The 22,117-nt window shown below is 54.3% G+C and overlaps 1 protein-coding gene across 2 annotated transcripts in view; it reads left to right on the top strand.

Annotated features, from left to right (window-relative positions):
• The window catches only part of CNTFR (ciliary neurotrophic factor receptor), a 40,678-nt gene extending 19,778 nt beyond the window's left edge, over window positions 1-20,900 (top strand). For both annotated transcript variants that reach the window (XM_006143132.3, XM_006143131.2), the window contains exons 3-10: window positions 2,507-2,591; window positions 6,402-6,635; window positions 13,788-13,905; window positions 14,094-14,260; window positions 15,414-15,577; window positions 19,530-19,710; window positions 20,073-20,241; window positions 20,335-20,900. In XM_006143132.3, coding sequence (XP_006143194.1) covers window positions 2,507-2,591; window positions 6,402-6,635; window positions 13,788-13,905; window positions 14,094-14,260; window positions 15,414-15,577; window positions 19,530-19,710; window positions 20,073-20,241; window position 20,335 — 1,119 coding nt within the window. In that variant the 3' untranslated portion in view covers window positions 20,336-20,900. The remainder of the gene's footprint in view (window positions 1-2,506; window positions 2,592-6,401; window positions 6,636-13,787; window positions 13,906-14,093; window positions 14,261-15,413; window positions 15,578-19,529; window positions 19,711-20,072; window positions 20,242-20,334) is intronic.
• Window positions 20,901-22,117: the final 1,217 nt, after the last annotated feature.

The raw sequence follows: 22,117 nt of genomic DNA, 5'->3' as shown, positions 1-22,117 counted from the left end.
CCTCTCCCCTCAGCCGCCCCGGTCTCCCGTGGCTGCAGCCCCGTTGGCCCAGGGCCCGGCCCTTACAGTAACTCATCGGGCGGATGGAGGCGACTTTGATGAAGAAGCCACCCCTCCCCCTGCAGGGCCCAAGTGAGCGTGTATGTGTGTGTGTGTGTGTGTGTGTACACATGCCTGTGTGGGGGGGTTGTATTTGTAGCATGCCTGGCCATCTTATCCCCACCCCCACCCTGTTTATACCTAACTGGGACCAGGAAGAGGCTGGGAGCAGAGAACCTTTCTGTTCCTCTTCTTCCCCTGACACTCCTGTCCTCTGATCCAACCCTGGACCACTCGGCCTGCTTGGCTACATGCCCAAGCCCTGGTTCCTGCTTCCATGTGGGGGGCAGAGGACCTGGCACTGAGGCAGAGGATCTTCCTGGCTGAGAGAAGAAACGTATAGACAGATGGCAAGGATGGAGGGGGAAGGTCTGAGGGTTACTGCAAGAACTGAGGTGGGGAACCAGGCAGGCCTCCAGCCTCTGTCTTCTCTTTCTCCAGCATGACCTCTGAATTCAGACAGTCCTGGGTTCATTTCCGGGCCCCACCACTTTCTGACTGTGCTTTTCACCATTGTCTTACCTCCTGGGCCTGAGGAGCAGCTGAAGATGGGGGAGTGGCTGGGGATCAGAAGGAGCCAGGCCAAGTAGTAGCTAAGGCCCGTGGAATCAGAGATGTGAGAAGGGCCGCTGGGGTCGCACAGGGCATAGACAGGTGAGCTGTGCCAGGGAGGGGCAGTTTAAGCACCTGTAGCTGGGCTGGGAGGGGTAGCAGGTTCAGGTGAGGGGCTTTCCTGGGGAGGGTTGAGAGCAGCCAAGGGCATGAGAAGCTCTCTCCTGTAAAAGGAGAAGTCTGATCTCCATCCCCACCACACTGCTACAGGCTGAGACCCACATTTGTCTCCTCTGCGAGAGCTGTGACTGCACCACCTCTGGCTGTGTGTCTCTGGCACTTTCTCTGGGTGTATCTGGCAATGTGTCTCTGTCAGTTTTTCTGGTGTGTGTCTGGCTGTTTCTCTGGCAATATTTCTGACGGTGTCTTTGGCTGTGTCTCTGGCAGTGCGTCTGACTGTGTGTCTGGCAGTGTGTCTGGCAGTGTTTTTAGTGGTGTGGATACTTCCTGACTGAGCATCTGGCTGTGGCTCTGGCTGTTTTTCTGGGTGTATGCCTGTGTGTGTCTATCACTTCCTCTGGTATTTCTCTGATTGTGTGTCAGACAGTTTCTCTGGCACTGTTTCTGACAGTGTCTCTGGCTCTCTGGCTCTGATGGTTCTCTGCCTGTGCTCCTTGCTCTTCTGGCAGTTTGTCTGCTGGGGTCTGGCTGAGTCTTGCAGTGTTCCTGGCAGGTCCTTTGGTTGTGTCTTGTGTAATGGTGTCTGACCATTTCCCAGGCTGCTCATCTGGTCATATCTACCTATTTCTCTGGCTTTGTCTGATTGATGGTCACGCTGCCAGTCTCTAGTGTCTCCCACTATGTGTGGAGCTGTTTCTTTGGGATTCTGTTGGGTCGTTTTGAGTAGTGCCACTGGCTGAGTGTCTGGTCATATCCTTTGTGTCTCTCTGAATCTCTTAATTGTTTGTGGTTGACAGTCCTCTCCCTCTTCAGATTGGGGCGTGAGGGGTGTTGCCATATTTGGGGTCTGCTCTGTAGGAAATACTTCCCTGCTGTCAGGTGTGAGCAGGTGCTGGGGTGGGGGTTGAAGGGTTAGAGCTATCCCAGGAAGCAGGACATCAGGAAGTGGGGAGGGACACTAGGTCCCTCTTGGCGTCTGGGGACCTGCCCCGAGTGTGCTTTGCATACCCGCATGGTGCACCACTGATGCACGTGTGCTGGCCTGCGAGTCTCAGGCCCCTACGGGCATGCAGCTTGGGGGAAGCATGGGCTGAGTTCCCTGACGTTTTCTCTTGATCATTGGTGTACAATAAAGCAAAGCCACGTTGATCAGGGTCACCCACTGCCCTGGGACCCTGCTGCTCAGAGTTTCCCGAACCTGGTGGCAGGGCTCACGGCAGGGCAGGTAAGGACAGAGGATAGATCCAGAGGGCTTCTGGGCATCCAGAGTTCAGGTTCTCTCCCCAGAAACACAGCAAGGGGCTTCCTATTCAAGGTAGTTTGTAGAAGTACAGACCGCCACTTAAGTTAAAACATTACCCTTTCAGTTTGTGATGTTACAGCTAATTAGCCAACCTTACCAGTAGAGCTATTATTATTATTACTCTTTCCTTTTAATCGAACAACAAACCACTGTAGGTTGCCTTCTACCATCTTAGCAAACCTTTGCCTACAGATGCCAATAATCTCATTTCTATTGCTTGAAAGAGGATCCTGAGCCCCATTAAGAAGGGCATTGGGGTCAAGGAGCCCTGACCTTAAGGCTGGGATTTCCCAGTTTTGCCTGAGAACGGGGTACTCCAGGAGGTTCCTGCCTGGACTGATGCTGCCCTCCCCCCACCATTTCTCCCCACAGATGGCTGCTCCTGTCCCGTGGGCCTGCTGTGCTGTGCTTGCTGCTGCGGCCGCCGTGGTTTACACTCAGAGACACAGTCCACAGGGTGAGTGCTCGGAGAGCTGCCTGCCGACCCTCCCAGAGCTGGGCGTGAATCCTCCTTAGCACAGCTGCATGCTGGACACTACCCAGGGCTTACACTGGCACACGTAGCAATTGTCACATGTGAGCACCCAGAGGGACATGTATCATATGTCACTGCAATCCAGGGTGACCCTTGGAGTCTCATAGGCAGTCTTCTACATTCGACTTGGACGGTCATGTGCCGACATACCTCATGTGCTAACGGTGTCTTTGCCTTGAAATGATCTATTCTTCTGCTCGCTCAGTTGAGTGCAGGGTACAGGCAGGTGGGATGGGAGTTAGAAGGAGTTAGGGGGTAGGGCCTCCCTCCAATAGCCGGGTGAAACAGGATCTCCTAGTGATTTGTGGGGGTGCAGTTGGATAGCAGGCAGTGACCAAGACTGCTGGCCACTTTCTACCCTCAGCCTTATTCTACAAGGATTATAGGGGCAGAGATGGTGGACTGAGAAGAAGATGGGGGGACTGGCAGGGTGGCCAGTGGGAGAGGGCTGTGGCGCCAAGAAGGGCAGGTCAGTCAGCTGGAATGGCTGGAGGAGGGAAAGATTGCTTAGAGGCTGAGTGGCAGCCTCCCTGCCCTCCCCTTGCCTGTTTGTCCAGTGAGGGCCTAGTCCTTCCCACAGGGAAGGACCTGCACCCCTGCCATGGAGACAGGGACCCCCTTACCTTGAACACCATCCTCTGCCACATTCAAGGCAGCACCGTGAGCGGCCATGTCAGCACAAGGTGTAAATCCAGAACTCGCCTCCAGTGAACCTCCCGAGCTCCCTGGTGACTGAGTTCTACCACTTCCAAGGCTATCGGTTCAGAGGGTAATGGGTTGGGGCTTCTGTGTGACCTGGAGAGGACTTGGCTGGGGCCTGCCAGTGGCCTCGACCTCTGTATAAACACAGAACGGTGTGTGACCAAAACCCTGGACACAGACCATGTCTCTGAGGGTGTGAGACTGCGTCCTTGTGTGCATAAGAGCTTGACCTTGTTTGCATTTCGTGTGTGATTGTATTCTTGTGGGCTGTGCCCCAAGTGTGGCATTGTTTATGTGTGACCATGCTCTTTGTGGGGCTGAGTCTGTTTGAGACTGGATCTCATGTACGATAGTATGTCTCTATTTCTCTTTGTGTGTTTGTGTGCCCATTAACTGGCACCTTGTGCGTCAGATCCTGTCCCCATGTATAACCATGCCTCTGGGTGATCATGCCCTTTTTGTGTGTGCCTATGACAATTTATTGGGTGTTCCCATCCTTCAAATGGAAACAGTGTCTCTGTGAACTCCTGTGTGACTGTGACCTCCTGGACAACTGTCCTCTGTATGCTGCTTTTTCTACTTGTGGGGACCATCCCTGTCCTGTGTGTGTGGCAATGTGAAATAGCTTAGGATGCCGGGGGGACGGTTTCCGGCATGTGGTCCCCATGTGAGCCTGTGTGCGCAGGTGTGAGGGAGCCGTCAGCTCTGTCCCTCTGCGTTCTCCACATCCATGACCTCATCCTGTCTCTGTCTCTCATCCTGGCTTCTAACAACCTTTTCACAGCTGATTCCTTTGGAGCATTTGTCACCGCGTCAGGGCCAAGAACCCCGTCCTCCCCCTGCTGCTTGATTTAATTTCTGAAATGGACAGCACATCAGTAGGGGCACCCACGGGGCGGGAGGAGAGCTGTCCAGAGACAAAGGATTAAATCACTGCCATCTTTGGAGCTGTCGCACGGTTGTGTGTGTATTGCTGTTGTGGTACTGTAGCAGTTGTGACTCCATGTGATTGTCATGTCATGTTGGCCCCTCTGTACTGTGGCCTGTAGTTGTCATTTGTCATTGTGTTGTCATTGTCTTCATTCCTACCCTGCCTTTACGTCCTCGAGTTGTCATTGTCAGGTTGTGTTTCCATTTCCTTTATGAGGGGGACAAGGTATGGTGGCAAAGTGATACCTCTGTTTTCTCACCTTGTGGCTCTACCTGCACCCTCACCCTGATGTTAAAGGGCCTTGCTATGTCCATGTTAGCTCTGAGCTGCTGTTGGTCAGTATTGATGTGTTGCCGCTGGGACCGTGACGGCCACGCCCCCCTCCCCAACGGTCAGTTTTCAGCCTCCTCCTCAGGCAGCTGGATGTAAAGTCTCTGCTGGGGGGGGGAAGGGTTGAAGAAAGGGGGGCTTGGCATGTTTCCTGGAAGCTCCAGGTTTTTGGAAGGGAGGCTGGAGGGGGGCTCAGTGGCTGGAGCTGGTCGACTAGGAGGGGACTCAGTGGTCTGAGTCTTGGACACTGGGCCTCTGGTCAGGGGGAGGCCCCCATTCAGTCTCTGGTCCAGCCTCACAGCTGTGGCCTCCAAGGCCCCCAGCCACCGCCCTTCCGCCCCTTCATCCTCTGTTCGGCTGGTCCCAGGCCCCACAGACAAGTGGTCAGGGCTGGCTGGGTTTCCTGCTTCCTTCTCCTCCAGCAGGGACAGGGAGGCTCAGAGAGGGGCAGAGCAACAGGGAGAGAGACCCCAAGACACCGAGAGACCCTGGCACTAGGAGGACAGAGGCAGCCAACAGAGACAGATGTTCCAGCACAGAGAAAAGCAGTACTGGGGAGGGGGCTGCAGTGGGAGGAGGGCCGCTGACTGCAGAGGGGGATTCCCTCCCCCAAGTCCTGGTGGTGTTAACAAGTCTAATTAAGAGGCCACTGGCCCAGCTTAATTGGCTCGTTAACAGGAATTGCCTCTGAAAATCCCCCAACTCAGCGGGGTGGCTCTCTGGAGGGGAGATGTGAGGGAGTGTTAACGAGGGATCCCGCAGCCCCCCTCACTCCACAGATCTGGCTGGGACTAGGAAAGCATCTGTCCTTTCAGGCTCAGGGGGCAGGATGAGAAAGGGGGTGGGGGCTCCTAAGATTCAAGTCGCCCAGGCTCTTCATGCCTGCCCCTCTGCCGGGAGATCTGCCTCTGGCTTTCTCTGTCCCGCTGCCTCCCCCACCTAGCACGGCCTCTGGACAGGTGCTCCCTTCCACCCTCCATCTCCCGTCTCCTGGGCTCAGTCCATCACGCCTGGGTTGCCGAGGCCAGGCTGAGGTTTGCTTTTGGTTCTGACAGGCCCCTCCTGGGGGAGGAAAGGGATGATCAGAGTGCTCACTCAGTCCCAGCACCTCCCTCCCCAGCCCTAGGCAATTCCTGTCTCACAAAGTTGACAGCTGCCAGGAGTTCCCTCGGGTTCCCTTCCTGCCTCTACTCCCTTCCTGCCCTACTCCTGCTGCTGCCCAAGTCTGGATGGCTGGAGTAGGAGATGGGGAGCCAGGGAGAAGGAGAGAGGCAGGAAAAGAGATGAGGGAGAGATGACACAGGACAGAAAGACACAAGGATGGAGGAGAGAGGTAGAGACAGAGGGAGAAAGGAATCCACCCCTCGAGCCCTTCAGTGCCTGCCTGCTGGTGTCAAGAGGGCAGTTGTTTTGCGGGTCAGGAAAACTTTGTAAAGGACCCAGGGACTGGGGGTGAACTGAGTTTTCACTGAGAACTGCCTCATCCCAGGACTATACAACTGTCCCTCTCCCTCTGTCTCACAGAAGATCGACCATTCACACACACAGACAGACATGGGGACACACGTTCCTGTACCCTTGCACAGTCAGAGGGAAGTTTGCACATCCCGCCTCTCCCTGAGACACTCCAGCAGCCAGGCACAGCCTCTGCTGGCCTCTGCCCAGCTCACGTGTACCCTCACGGGCTCTCGTCCACACACATTCACCTGGGAGTACTGGGCAGGGCTGTGACCTGTGACTTTGCCCTGTGTCCTCCCTGCCTCCCACAGAAGCACCTCATGTGCAGTATGAGCGCCTGGGCTCAGACGTGACGCTGCCGTGTGGGACAGCAAACTGGGATGCAGCAGTGACGTGGCGGGTAAATGGGACAGACCTGGCCCTTGACCTGCTCAACGGCTCTCAGCTCGTGCTCCATGGCCTGGAACTGGGCCACAGCGGCCTCTATGCCTGTTTCCACCGTGACTCCTGGCACCTGCACCACCAAGTCCTGCTACATGTGGGCTGTAAGTGTTGCCCCCACCCTTCACCCAACCACCTACCTCCCTAGAGGCCCAGACCCTGAGCCCAGATCATGTCCCTTCCTACTGGGAGCAGGGAGTGGGGAGAGCCATTGTCCGAACTTTGCTCTCTGATCCTATCCCTAACTGCCCTTTTGACCTCTGAGCCCCACCTTACCCACTAAGTCCAGCCCCCTGGATGTTTTGCCCATGTATCCCACCCCCATGGAGGTCTTCGTGATCCTGAAATCCTGTTCTCTATGACAAAATGGGCAGAGGAGGCTGTCAAGGCCTGGCCCTTGCAGAACCTGGGGTTGGTGATGCTAGGTCATAGCTCTGAGCTGGGGTGGCCTCACTGTGTCTGCTCCCACAGGGGCTGACTGCAAGGCCTTAGGAAGGAAATGGGATATATGGTTATTTGGGTATAGGAATGGATACTCTGGGAGGCCCCAGGGAAGGAAGACTTCCTGGAGTAGAGGCACATGGAGACTTGGAAGATTTGGAAGGTATACTGAGGCACCACTTCTGGCAGATAGCTGAGTGTGACTGTAGGCTTCAGAGGCTAAGGGGGCATGAAAAGGCCACTTGGGTTGGTGTAAATAGAGGGAGGTTGCTGAGGGGATGAGGCAGGGGTAGGTCATGATCCTGAAAGCTGGGAGTGGCACAGTCTGGCTCATAAGGAGTCCTTCCTTCTTCCCTCCTTCCCTCCATCCCTCCCTCCCTCCCTTCCTTCCTTTTTTCCTTCCTTCCTTTTTCTTTCTTCCTTCCTTGTTTTTTCAGTTGCTAAAGGGTGCCTGAGAGAGAAGGAGAGTGTGTGTGAGAGAGAAAGCACCCCCAATAGGGTATGGTCACATTGCAATAATTTTTCCTTCATTTCTGCATCCTGTCAGAATTTGGGGCATGCATGCACACATGCCTGGCATGTTTTTCCAAGTTGCCAAGGCCAGGATATGAACCATGGTCAGCTATGTAGGATCTGGTTCCCTATACACAGGGATTAACTACTGTGCTATGGGGCTGGCCCTTGGTCATATTCTTCAAAGATTCCTGTCTCTGCAGTAAAAAGAGGCAGGTTGCATGGAGTAAAGCCAAGATATGAAGGAGACTGTTACTGGATGCAAGCGAGATGGTGAAGACCTGGGACCAGGGCATGAAGTTGGGGAAGTTGAGAGGGAGTGATTGGAGCTCCAGGAACTGGTGGTAGATTGAAGGTGGTGGGGAGGACAAGAGAGTAGAATGTGGGAGGAGTCAAGACATAGGGAGGTGCCAATCACTGCAACAGGGAGCGAAATAGAAGGAAAAGATAGTGTGTCCTATTTGAACAACACCTGAGTGTCGGTCTCCCTAGGACTCATCTCAAGATGTAAATTCATATGCAGGTAGTTTATTTGGTGGTTGGCAGAAACACCATAAGGGAAAGTGACACAGAAGGAAGGAAGTTAAGTCAGCCAATAGTGAGTCATTCAGACATTTCTTCTTGTTGCCTGGAGTTACCACTGAGGGAACTCTGGGTGCAGATGCAGAACATGCACCTCAGAGTTAAACTGCCTGAGCAATGAGGTAGCTGGGATGTTTATACACTCACTCCTACCCATCATTGATTGAGAGATTCTCCTCGGGTGGGGGTGGAGATGCTTTAATTCCCCAGCACTTTTGGCCTGATGCCCCAACAGACAAAGCAGGCCTTGGTGGCCAAAGAAAGCTCTTAGGCAAATAACTGCAGAAGCCAGCAGTGAGAAGTGGTATGGGTGAGGGATCTGCAGCTCCGTGAACATCTGCTACAGACATATTGGGTTGGGGTCCTTGGAGGACCCAAGGGAGTTGATGGCTAGAAGCCAATGGATTTGAGTGAGGATCTGGGGCTCAGGGAAGAGCTAGAGATGGAGGTTTAGGGTGTGGTCAGCATTAAATTTATTGTTGGGGTAGGGGGTCGGGGAGAGATGGCCAAGGGAGAAACAATGGGATGAGGAGAGAAGAGGACCCAGAATGGAGCCCTGAAGACCATTAGCATATAAGGGGCTGATGGAGAGAAATGAGTCTCAGAAAAGATAAGAGGGAATCAGTAGGTAGAGGGAAGACCAGGTGAGTGATCTGGAAGAGGGGTTTGAAGAAGTCAGAATGATGTCATCAGCATAGCTGAGGGTCAGGTGGGCAGGCACCTGGATCTCTGCCAGAAACCCCCCACCAACAGAGTGAATACTCTGAGGACAGTTCTGCCTCTTCTCCAGAGCCAAAGATTCAAGCTCCTCTGGCCTCATTCCATTTGGGTGTGATTCACCTCATTGTCTGAATAAAGATGGTTTCTTTGTTCCCTGGAAGCTACCTAACAGATGCTTAGAGGATCTAAGATCAGGCCTTCTTTGCCCTATTGTCAGGAGACTGGAGTGGACAGCCATGTACAATATTAGGCCAAAGCGTGGCTCTGAGTCCTCCATAAAAACTTTGACCCATCGGTGGGGCTGAGAGATATGTGAAAATACATTTTGGTGGGGATGTGCCTTTCCTCAAGGAAAAGGCTTTTTAAAAATATGTTTAAACTGGAGAGATGGCATTCAAAACAATATTTTAGTTGCAAGTCAAGGGTGATGTGACCCCTGTTGGCTAGCTTGAGAAATGCAGGGCCAACCTAACTGAATCTTCCCTGGCCTATCATTGCATCCAGAAGAAATGGAGCACTCATTCTAGTCCAGAGCCTTTACTCAGGGGGAAAAAGGCTACTTAGGGCCATGGAAAAAGGATGACACCAACTCAGCACCAATCACCTACACCCTGTCTTCTAGGTCGGGTCCCAAAAGTACTCAGGATGGATAAGGCTGGCAATGATAGCTGGGCTCTGGTCATCCTGGGTCCCCATTCATGATGACCCCATCTTCTTTGAGGGGTCACTGAAAGAGAATAGGTCTTGAAGTAATTTCTGTAGTCTGTATCCACAAGACATGCCCACCGCTGTCCTGCTGTGACCAGAGCCCAGACCTTTTATGTGTGGTGCCCTGCCTGTCAGAGAGGAGTCTTGAATTGGCTATCATATTAATAACAGGTACTTATCTCTTATTACCTTATTTCCTTGTAAAGACCTGGTCAGAGGAACGGGGGATATTAATCAGTATCGTTTCGGGCACTTTATATTAGTAACAAGTGACTGGGTTTGATAATACTCGATATCAAATTATCCTTCTTGTCAGCTCTCGGAGAACAGGACATGGTTACCTCTGATTTGTGGATCATTCACATTAAAAATTACTTAATATTTACCCTAAACATGTAAAATGTTTATCTATTTCTTAGCAAACCTGATTGTAACAATACTCTTAAAAGTCTCTTTAGGGCCAGGAGGTGGCATAGTGGTTAAGGTGCTGACTGTCACATGACTGATCATGTTTTGTGTCGCGGACCTGGTGGCTTGAAAATTAGACCAGGCGTGTGTGCATGTGTGCCCAAAATTCCAGGAGGAAAATAAAGGAGAAAGGATTGTAGCATGGCCATCCCTCCTAGGGGGGTGATTTCTTACCTAAAAAAAGCAGTCTTGGGGGCCAGCAGGTGGTGTGGCAGTTAAGGTGCAAATTAAATAAATAATTCTTTTTAAAAAAAAAAAGGCAGTCTCCTCAAACAGGCTGATTCCTGAACTGCTCCTTCCTCATCCACCTTCCTGCACTCAGGCAGATACTCATAAATAGAGCTCTGAGGCTTCTCCTACTTGGGACTATGAAGGACCCACACACACACTTTAGGGAGCAGGATCACAGTGGTCCTTTTAATAAGTCCTTTTGTTTACTAGACACTATTGATAGCATTCTCTGAGTTGATGCTAAAACAAACAAGAGATTAAAATTATTTTTAATAATTCAGTCCCTTGTCCAGTTTTGAAACATTTTTTATTTGATCCAGACAGAAACTCCGTACCGTCCCTTGGTTCAGCATTACATTCCCCGTAGCTCTGTTTGGCTGAGAAGGAAAGAGTGGGAAAGAGCTGTGGTTGAGGAAGACGTCCAGGAGAATCTTGAGTGGAAGGCAGGAGAGATGCATTTGGGAGTCTGCAAGTTGGGGTTCTCGCATGGATGTCACAAGATAAGGTTGAGACAGGCCATGGGCCTTGAATGCCAGGCAGGCAGAGGAGTGAGGGTGGGGCATGGGCAGGGCTGGAGCGGAAGGGTCACCCCGCCCTGCCTGATCTGGCCTGGTCCAGGGTGTGGGCAGCCAGCCCCTCCTCTCTGGGCCGGCGGGCAGGCCTTGTGCGTGCTGGGGGCTCCAGCCCAGGCGGGCTGGCGAGATGAGAGGAAAAACATGCGGTTTGGTGGGCTGGACATGGAAAAACAAGCCAATTAGGAGGAAAACAAACAAACCCTGGGCCAGCGGGGGCACACGCACACATGCACACGCACACCCGGCCATGCATAGGACCAGGGATGCCCTGCCGCACACTGACACAGTCACTTGGGCATCTCAGGAACCCCCACAGGGGCAGCTCAGGATGCCCAGGCGTCCAGGAGCAAGCCTGCACATCCAGAGTGTCATCTTGTGATGGGGACTCCATGAGCTTCATAAACTCCCCCTAACATGCTTTCACGCTGTCCAGCTCGGACGTGTGAACACACAGGGAGTTCTGGGCACCTTCTCACATCCGTGGTTTGAAAACTACACTTAGACCCCATCCAGTACACAGTGTCTCATGCATACAGTCTAGCTGTCACTGTGTTTCAGGCACATTTACACACGTTCAGCCACACAGCCTCACACGTATAGACAATCTTCAAGTCGAACAGCCTCGCCCTGAGACGTGTACTCATAGCTGTCTGGCGCATGTGACTCCAACACACAGTTACACACAGCCTCACAATCACAGCGTGTCAGGAACAACTTCCCCCAACCTACAACACCCTCACCACAGGCCTTCCGACCCCACACTACCCCACAGCCTCACACTCAGTCTCTCACAGCACCCCACCTCCACCCACCCGGCCCCTCAGCTGGGCTCCAGCTGCAGCAAGTCACTCCTTTTCTTCCTTTTCTTTGTTTTTCTTTCCTCCTTTTCCCTCTGAGAAACCTGGTCCCTGTCAGGAAACCCAAGCCCTTCCCTGCTCAGGGCCCAGGGCCAGGCAGGAGTAGCCAGATGACAGACAAAGCCCCCGCCCAGCCCCCAGCCCCCTGTGACCTGCCCAGTCAGAGTAGGGAGTTGGTTTGAGGGGAAGGTTTGAAGGAGAAGCTGGTCTGCGGGGGGAGGACAGTCAGAAGGGAGCAGAGGAGCCTGGTCAGTGGGGAGACTGGCCGGGGAGGGGGCCTGTGAGCCCAGTGCCATGGCCCGCTCTGCCCTCTGAGGACTCCCAGGTGGCAGGGAGCTGACTCTGCAGGTTTCAGTCCCCACCCCACCCCCCACCCCCCAGCTCCCTACTCCTTTGAAGCTGGGGATGAGGGGGGGTGGCAGCCGGAGTGGGGAGTGGAGGCTTCTCGCCGACCTCAGAATGTCCTTTCCTCCTGGGGTAGCTGCCAACTCTAGCCTGGCCCACAGGCCCCCAGAAGGCACTTCCTGTGTCCTTGGCCACCCCCCCCCCCACTCCCATGCAGGGCTGTACATCCCTGGACAGATAAGAAAGGGACACTAGAAGCACACAGGATAAACACAGGACAGACACAAAATGGACACGGGGCCAGGAAGGCTTCCCAGGGGAGGCAGGCAGTGGTGAGCAGGATGCAGGTGCCCCTGTGGGGTCTCGGCTGGGCTCTGGCTCTCCCTGCAGGCCTGGGGAGTGGAGACGCCTCCACCACAGCATTGACCACTCCACCTGCTACATGGAGCTCTCCCAGTGCCTCTCAGCCCCCTCGCCTCTCCTGCTGCAAAGGCAGATCTGAGCCCTGGGGGTTCTGCCCAGGCCCCTGCACAGCTTCACACATATTGGGCATGCTGGATATGGACATGCAATCACACGGAGTCACTCCAGATCACGTGTACACTGTGGATGGACGCCTGCAATTCCCTGGGTGTCACCATGGCCACTCTACAAGCATAGACATGCCCTCCCCTTCACTGTCCCTGGCTTATTGAGCTGCCCCCTCCCATTTCCTGTCCACCTGTCAGGCAGGGGGCGGGGGGTGGTGTACAGGAGGGAGGTGTCAGTGTCCCTGGAGCCACTGACAGACATTCCTTGCCTGGGTCAGATCACAGAAGCTGCCTCCTTCCAGGAACCTGAGCCGCCTGCACTCACGCCTTACCCAGTGCCTGAGGGTGGGACAGCTGGACTAAATGCTCACAGCAGCAAAAAGTGTGGTTAGACAGCAGAAAAGACTTCCCAAATGTGCATGTGTGTGTTTAAGGACGTGGAAAGCCCCCATCCTGGGGTTTAACCCCAGCTCTGGCTTACTGCATGACCCCACAAAGGTCCCCATCACTCCTGGGGCCTTCCTATTCCAGAGTGAAGGCAGCTGTGACCATGTGAAGGACTTCCTAAAGGGTCTGTGATGGAAAAGCTGGGGGTGAGGCACACACCCCAGGAGCAGCATCTTTCTTCAACAGGCACTTGCACACACATCATCATCGTGTACGTGGACGTTCCTATGTATCACTGGCCACTCATTCATGCTGCTTACAGACATGCATGTCATGTATAAAGCAGACGCCTACATGCACAGTCATGCATATGACCAGCCTCCCAGGGCTGCTGTTCCTGTTCCCTCGCAGCCATCAGGCCTGGCCTGTTCTTTGCGGTTAGTCCAGGAGGCACCTCTTCTGTAGGGAGTGTGCCCTGATCACCCCAGCAAGCAGAGAACGTGCTCGAGACCCCCTCGGTCCCTGTTGCACACTCTTCCTCTGTGAGTGGACCCAATGTGGCCGGAGATGTGGGGCTGGGGCCGATTCCTCAGCACTACTCCATCCTGTGATTGATGAGCTGAGGCCTGCAGCCCCCCGCTCTCCACAGTTCCTGCCTCCATTGAGCAGGTGAGGGGGGCTCCCTCTCCACACAGCCCTTGTTTTTCTTTAATTAAACATCTGGCTCTCTGTGGCCTGGGAAGCCTCAGACCTTCGCTGACAGCCCCCTCTCCCCAACCTTTGGCATTGATGATGGGCTGAGGGGGGAGAGTTGGGGCTCTGGGGCCCACCTGTCCCCACATTAGTACAGGGAACTGGGGATTCAAGGAATGCCCTGACCGTGCTGTCCTTGCCCCCAGTGCCGCCACGGGAGCCCATGCTCAGCTGCCGCTCCAACACGTACCCCAAGGGCTTCTACTGCAGTTGGCATCTGCCCACCCCCACCTACATCCCCAACACCTTCAATGTGACTGTGCTGTGAGTAGCTGCACCTATGACCTGGTTCTGGTCCTGACCTTTGACCTCTCCCCCATTCCTTACCCCCGCCCCCACCCCCATACCCTGAGTTTAGACCCCAGCCCAGCCTTGGGCTTGACCTTCCCCCAACCTCTGTCCCACCTGACCCTTGATGCTGGTAATGGTACCTGGACCTTACTCATTCCCAGGCATGGCTCCAAAATTATGGTCTGTGAGAAGGACCCAGCTCTGAAGAACCGCTGCCACATCCGCTACATGCACCTGTTCTCCACCATCAAGTACAAGGTCTCGATAACCGTCAGCAATGCCCTGGGCCACAATGCCACGGCTATCACCTTCGACGAGTTCACTATTGGTGCGTGTTTTGGTGGAGGGCGGTCTTTACTGAAGACTCTAGTGGAAGTGTGGAAGTGGATGTGTGCCAGGGATACATGAGCATTGGTGGGGATGTTCACATGCATACACGCTACATGTACATGGGTATGTGTGACACACACCATGTGTTCATATATGTATAACATTTACACACCTGTGAATATTGCAAGTGAATATCCTTTACCTGCAGGGCCAAGAGACCTCTCCAGCAACTCTTCCCATTGTTTCTCTGGCTCCCAGAACATGTAGCAGGGGGAGGGGGGGGGAGGCTGGGCCAGACCCTTGTGCAGCTGCAGCCCTTTGTCCACTTGCAGCCTCCCCCCCCCCCCACGCTAATGGCTTCCTTACGGCCTGTGATGAATGAGGTGTCAGAACAGGAGACAGGACTGGGACAGATACCGCCCTCCCCTCGACCCCCATCCCAGCCAGACCCTCTGCCTGCCCCTGCCCTATTCCGGGCAGGCTCTAAGCCTACTCCTACCCTATCCCAGCCAGACCCCCTACCTGCTCCTATTCCATCCACCCAGACCCTCAGTTGGTCCCTGCCCCATTGCAGGCAGACTCTCTGCCTGCCCTGTCTCTTCCCCATACCCCATAGTGGATCCCCACCTAGACTATTTCTACATGAGCTGAGTCCTTAGATACTCCCATCAGCTCCCCAGCTTACATCCAACCAGATCTGCAATACCTATGGACTGCCTTTAAACCTTGATCCACAGAGGAGCCTCAAATCCAGATTCTTCCAAGGGAGAGCAGGTCTTAGTTTGGAACTGGAAAAGTTGGGGGAGTGTGTGATGCTGATGTAGGAGAGGGCAATCCAGGTGATGATGGAGGCTTAGTTATTGGGATGCTGGTCAGCTTGAGGGTGGGGTTGGGAGGGTGGGGTTGGGAGAAAACGTGGGATACTCCTGTCAATGGTTGGGACAATGCCTTTAGTACCAGTGCTTGGGGGTGATAGAGAGGTCAGAGACGGAAGTAACGAGATGACTGGTAATGGTGATTGCCAGAATTGACGAGAGAGGAGAGGGAAGGGTTCCATGATAATGACTATGGTTGGCGATGGGGGCTGAGGTTGACAAAATGGGGTTGTCCCCTGAGGTTAGTGTAGTAATGAAGCTATGTCTTCTGAACAGTGAAACCTGACCCTCCAGAAAATGTGGTAGCCCGGCCAGTGCCCAGCAACCCTCGCCGGCTAGAGGTGACATGGCAGACCCCCTCGACCTGGCCTGACCCTGAGTCCTTTCCTCTCAAGTTCTTTCTGCGCTACCGACCCCTCATCCTGGACCAGTGGCAGCATGTAAGTACCCCGCCCTGCCCTGCTCTGCCCTGCCCAGATTATGGGTTCCTGAGTCAGAACCACATGACGGGAGAGGCACCTAAATCCCAGGCAGTAGCAGTTCAGTGTGGGACCTGGTGGCAGCCAGAGGCTTTCCAGGAGGAGAAGGGATTGGGTGGGTCTAGAGAACAGGTGAAACTGAGGAGGTATCCTTAGGGCTGCCCAGTGCCTGCTGCTAGTGCAGTGGGAACGCATGAGACTTGTGGCTGCCCGGGGCAGTATAGAGAAATGTGGAAGCAAGATGGAAGGCAGGGAGAGCAGTGTTCCCTCTCCTTCCCTGTGGCCCTTGGCATCTCCCCTCCTTCCACTGTGACCTAGGCTCTGGGCCATTGTTTGGTCCAAGGAGCAGGGCAATCCCAGTCCTCAAGGGCTTGCAGGTGGGCTTCCGGGGTCAGGATCAGGTAATGGGATCATCCTGGGTCCAGGGTGTGAGTTTAGGCCATGGCTAGCATAAGGGTTCCCAAGTCAGCCCTAGCTTAAGGTTAACCTCAGCTTAAGGTTATGGGCCAGAGGTGACCTGGGCTGGGAACCAACCAGTGGATGATGATCAGGTTAGGGTCAGGCTGAGTTCTGTGAGCTAGCACTGGGACCAGAAGAGTGCTTGGGGGTAACTGAGGCAAGCTCCCGGGGGTACCCCCACCACACTCACCAAGTCTAGCTCCATCTTATTATGTCCCACTCTTGTCTGGCCTTTAAAGTGTGTAATTCGATTCCTGGGCGCCTGTCCGGTTGCGGGCCAGGCCCCCACAAAGGCTGCTCACACGCTCACATGCTCACATGTTCCCTGACAGAGTGCGGAGTCCCTCCCACCTGGCCAGCTGCCCGCGCCTAATGCATTGCTAATAACCAGGGTCTAGTTTCACAAGCCCCCCTCCCCCGCTAACGAGCTACAGGCAGCAGCCCTGCGCGTTGTAGCGCACACGCCTTGCAGTGGACCTGGCATACCGCCCACCACACACACACGGGACATGCACGCACACACGTGGCTCCCAGCAGGAACCATACATGCGTGTGACTAACATGTCAAGAACACACACTGGCCTGCACCATGGGCAGAGCTGACTACCACACCGATGTGGGCAAAGTGTGTAGCCTCCATGGTGAGAACATGTGTGGCCTGTGGCACATCCTAGCCCTGTTCCATGTCTCACTGGTATTGGAGTTGTCAAGATTAATGTCTCTTTTCGACTTGAGCTTTTTCTCTGAATAGAATCTACTCTCTCCCATCCTTGTTCTTGCAGTGAGGCAGGTGTATGACTGGGGTGTGGGGGGGAAGCATGTAAGAAAAGGCAGAGAAAAACATCACTTAGACTTCCAGGAGAAAAATGCAGGTAGGAATTGTAAGAGAATGGGCACCAGGAGATCTGGCAGGGGCTGGTCACAGCACAATCGGGGTAGGCAAGCACTGGGACCCAGCATGGGTTACCTGCTTTGCCCTAGCTTGGCAGGAAGACCTGGAGTCTGTCTGACATCTGCTGCAGCCGGGCTGGGCCGGGCCTGTGGTGGATGGCAAAGTGGATGCCATTGACTAGGAGGTTCTGCCAGTTGAGCCCTTCTCTTAAGGGGGTAGATTAAGGGATCAGTGACAACCTAGCAAGAAGACAGGTCCAGACCTAGATGTGGCCATCAGGAGAGCACTGGGCTCTTGAGCCACATTCCTGGAGGTGTGGTGCCTATCACAAGCCCACCAATGAGGGGGCAGTTTGATCAGCTTCCCAGGCTTCCTCCCTTTGGGGAAAGACAGATGTGGAGGTCTGCAGCTGAATCCTGGCAGGATGGAAGGGGAGCTGAAAGAGCTGAGGCTACTCAGCCAGAGGGGATCTTTGCAGAGCAGAAGAGGCTGGGTGGCAGAGCCCAGGGTCTGGGCTCAAAATGTTTCTCACCATAACCCCGACCTTAATCGTGTCCCCCACTTAGTGGGAACTGGAGAGGCTTCCTGCCCTGCTTGGACCAGAGGCACAGCTATACATACACACAAGCTCATGCTCTCACCGCCTGTCCAGTCAGGTAGCCCAAAGCCCAGTTTTCTGAGGGGAATATTGGAACAGGGACCAAAAAAGCCCTGAAGCCAGACGTGGCCCAGAGCAGGCCCCCTCCTCCGCCCCGCCGGCTGCCCCTGTTTACGAGGCGGCTTAATGAGGCAGCGGGTGCTGCTGAGATGAAGCAGAGCCCAGCCTGGGCCTGGGAGGGGCGCCGGACAGGCAGGCCAGCCTGGAGGGTGGGAGAGACCAGCAGGATGGGGCCAACCAGGGCAGGAGTGGAGTGGTGATGCCTCCAGGAGGAAATAGAGCAGTTGTCCATGCCCAGCTTCTCCCCGCCCCTTTCCGCCTTAGGCAAGGCGATAACCACAGTGGTAACTACGTTCAGGCCTTCCTGATTGGGAGGCTCAGCTGGGGCCAGGCTAGCACTGGGCATCTGGCAACCTGGGCTCTCAGCTGGGACCCATAAAAATGACAGTGCTGGCTGAAGTCTGTTTGGTGCTTTCCATATACTAGCTACTCTCCATGGTAACCCTAGGAGATAGATGCTAATCTTACTTTATTTTGTTTTTTAGTTAACTTTTTTTTTTTTTAAGGATTTTACCTTTGGGCACTTGTGCTCACTGGAGAGAGACAGAGAGAGACAGTGAGAAGAAAAGTGAAAAATCACCCCCTAGAAGGGAGGGCCATGCCACAGTCCCTTCTTTTCCATTGTCCTGGGATTTTAGGCATGCGCGCACATATACCCGGTGTGATTTTCAAGCCACTGTGTCTGGGACTCAAACCATGGTCGGCAGTGTGGGAGTCTAGCCTCTTTAACCATCATGTGGCCCCCTAGGTAACATTTTTAAAGCTTATTTGTGAGAAGGAGAGATAAGCAGCCCCAACAATCTTCACACCATGATCCACACCAATCTCAGACCTGGCTCATTGGCACGTGCACACACCTAGTGTGCTCGGGATGGTCCTGGGACACAAACCCAGGACCCTTCTCATGTGGGTCCAGGTGTGTTATCACATCACCACTGCCTGACCCCAACAGATACTATTGTTTTTTAGAAGAATTATTTAGTTTTATTTGTTATTATTATTATTAATTTGACCAGAGAGAAAGTGAGAAAGCAAGCCAACAGGTCGGGGACTCAAATCATGGTAGGCCATGTGGGAGTTGAGCCCCTTTACCACCAGGCCACCTGTTGGTCCCAATACTATTATAATTTTAACACCATTTCAGATGTGGATGGGAAGGCACATGGAAGTTAAATCAGCCAGTAAGGGATGAAGCCCAAATTTGAACTCAGGTGGCCTAGCCCTTAACTGCTTCTTGATGGGAGAAGGGCAGTACCCCACCATCTCTCTCACCCCATTATTGTCACCTCCAGGCTGGGACTGAGGTCAGGTCTCAGTCAGGCTGGGTGTTGTGAGAAAGCTAGGACAGCAAGAGTTGTCCTTATTCTCTCCTTCTAATCTCCTTTAAGATTTATTCATGGGGCCAGCAGGTGGCATGGTGGTTAAGGGTGCTGGATTCTCACATAGCTGACCCTAGTTCAAGTCCTGGACCTGGCGGCTTGCTTTCTCGCTTTCTTTCTCTTTCTCTCAGTCTGTGCCTCTCTGGTCAAATTAAAATAAATAAATAAACAAATAGATAAATTAATAAAGTTGAATAAAATAATTATTTAAAAACAAAAACATTTGTTCACTATCATCCAGGAATAACTCCTTGCTCATCCCTCAGGGGTCTCCTCCCTGAGATGTCTTCACTCTCCTGCAGGAACATTCTCAATGTTCCTTCTGTTCCCAAGGGTAGTCTTCATTCCCTCCAGAGGTGTCTTCACTCTTTCTCCCCTGAGGTGGTCTCACTTCCTCTGGGGATGCCTCATTTTTCTGACCCCCATGGGTGTCCTTTTCCCACCCATCCCATGGTCTGGCTGCAGGTGGAGCTGTCGGACGGCACAGCGCACACCATCACAGATGCCTACCCAGGAAAGGAATACATCATCCAGGTGGCGGCCAAGGACAATGATATTGGGACATGGAGCGACTGGAGCGTGGCTGCCCATGCCACACCCTGGACAGAGGAACCCCGACACCTCACCACTGAGGCCCAGGCCCCAGGTGAGCCTGCCTATGCCCCTGCACCTGTGCTCTGTGTGTCTGCCTGTCACAGCCTGCCTCCCTCCAGCTCCTCCCAGGACTGGAGCCTCTGCCCCAGGGCTCTCCTCACACTGACTGCTTTGTCCCCTCTGTCTCTTCAGCCCCTGCCGTTCCAGTCCTTGCTCTCTGGACACCCTTGGTAGTCATTGTGTGGGTGGGCCATCTTGGAGCCTTGGGAAGTAGGGGGATCTGCCTAATGGGGGAGAGATAGGCTGCTTTGTGGGGGAGCCAGCACTAGTCCAACACAGGAACTAGGAACAGTGTGTCTCGTGCACCCCTAGATCTGGGGGGGCTGCGTCCTGAGTTTTCCCCCTGCTCCCCAGAGACCACGACCAGCACCACCAGCTCCCTGGCACCCCCACCCACCACGAAGATCTGTGACCCTGGGGAGCTGAGCAGCGGCGGAGGACCCTCAGCACCCTTTTCGATCAGTGTCCCTGTCACCCTGGCCCTGGCTGCTGCTGCTGCCATTGCCTGCAGTCTCCTGATCTGGTAAGTTGAGTGAGGCTGGGTGGCAGAGGGGAGTCCAAAGGGACCCCCATGTCCTCGCCTCACCCCTCACAACCCTTTCCCTTGTTTCCCCAGAGCCCAGCATCTGTGAGGACATGGCAGAGCACCTGCAGAGGAGCAGGAGGCAGGAGCGGAGCCTGCAGACCCCAGTTTCTATTTTGCACACGGGCAGGAGGACCTTTTGCATTCTCTTCAGACACAATTTGTAGAGACCCCGGCGGGCCCGGGCCTGCCACCCCCTAGCTCCGCCACATCAAGCCGGCCCTCCTCCCTCCCTCAGCGGGGGAAGGACCATGCAGCTAACCCACCCACCAAAGACCTCCCTCATCCTGCCCCCTTGGGCTGGACCCTCCAACGCCAGCGACTCCCAGGAGCCCTTGGGTGGCCTGAGGGAAGCCCCTCATATCCACCATTTCTCCTCCTGCCCCAGCCTCCTGTCTGTCCCAGGGTCTCTGTTGCCACCATCAGATTATAAGCTCCTGACGCTGGGGGGACCCAGCCATCCCCCTCCCCCCCCGCACCCACACTCTGCAGTCCCCCCACCTCTTCCCCTGTTTTGTACAACCCTCCCCCACCCTACTGCTACCCTACAGTATTTAATGCCCTGTCGGTCCCTTCTAGTCTGACTCAATGGTAACTTGCTGTATTTGAATTACTCTGAGATGTATATATAGGGGTGGGGGGTGGGGGGTTCTCATTAAACGTCACCATTTCATGAGTCCTTGGAATAGACCACTTTGGGAGGGCACTCTCTTCCAAAGATCCCTCCCCTTCCAGGCCTGGAGGAAGAAAGAAATTACAGTTGGAGAAGATGGAGACACTTCGGCTTTGAGGCTGATGTATCTGAGAGCAGCATTTTCTCCTTCCTAGGGAGTAGGGCTACTTCCCTGGAGCACAGGGTTGCAGCTCACATGCAAAGTCATGAGAAATGAGGGGTCCCAGTGACATAGGTCCACTCGGGGATATCCAGCCAGTCTTGGAGGTTGCTGAAGTCTTGACGGGCAGAGGCCTTTCAGGGATCATCTCCAGAGTTGCCTTCCATGTGTGGGTGCACAGGCCTGAACTCGACTCACAGGGCAGAAATGTAGGAAGGTGAGGAGGTCAGGATTCATCCTTTGGGGGGAGGGGTGAGAGCCTTGCCCTCTGGGAGACACAGTCCAGGGCTGCTAACAGGTCAGGCCTGGAGCTCAGCAAGACCACAAAAGCTCAGAGCACAGAGGGGCCTGGGCCGGGGCAGGCCCAGGAGGAGGAGGCTGCTCAGAGTGTGCCTAGGGATTGACACCTGTGTTTCAGGACTGGCATGATGGAGGACAAGGTTTACGCCTAGGGTTAGATCACAGGACTAAATGGAGCTTGTAAGGGGTGGGACTTTGGTTTTACAGGGTGGCCAGTGTTTGGTCCAGCCCCACACCCCACCCAAACCCTTTCAGTCCCCAAACTTCTTAGAAGAGGTGCTCATGGCTGCCACAGGCTTGCTCAGGTTCAGCCCACCTCATAGAATCCCCCTCACTGAGGCTCCTTAGCTGAAAATGCCCAGAGATAGGGTCGAGTTGGCAGACCGTCTAACCTGAGAATGGGGAAAGGCATAGGGTAGAGCCCCAGTCTGGGGAGCCAGATGCTCTGGGTGGCTGGAACAAGAAGAGGGGAGTCAAAGTCATATGTACACCAACCCATACATGGACACACTTCTCATGGCAGTCTGGGCGCACCACCACTAAGCTCTAATCCTCCCGATGTCATCACACACACCCCAACTCAAACCCTTCTCTTCAGGCCAGCCTCAGAAAATGGACACTCTCCCTGGTTTCACCAGGCCATCTGTGAGAACATTCTGGGAGGGAGAGTCAGCATCTCAGAC

The sequence above is a fragment of the Tupaia chinensis genome, unplaced genomic scaffold (genome assembly GCF_000334495.1).
Source record: "Tupaia chinensis unplaced genomic scaffold, TupChi_1.0 Scaffold000093_1, whole genome shotgun sequence".
In the NCBI taxonomy this organism is placed as follows: domain Eukaryota; kingdom Metazoa; phylum Chordata; class Mammalia; order Scandentia; family Tupaiidae; genus Tupaia; species Tupaia belangeri.
The sequence above is the reverse complement of the archived record's forward strand: the minus strand, read 5'-3'. Positions and strand labels throughout refer to the sequence as shown.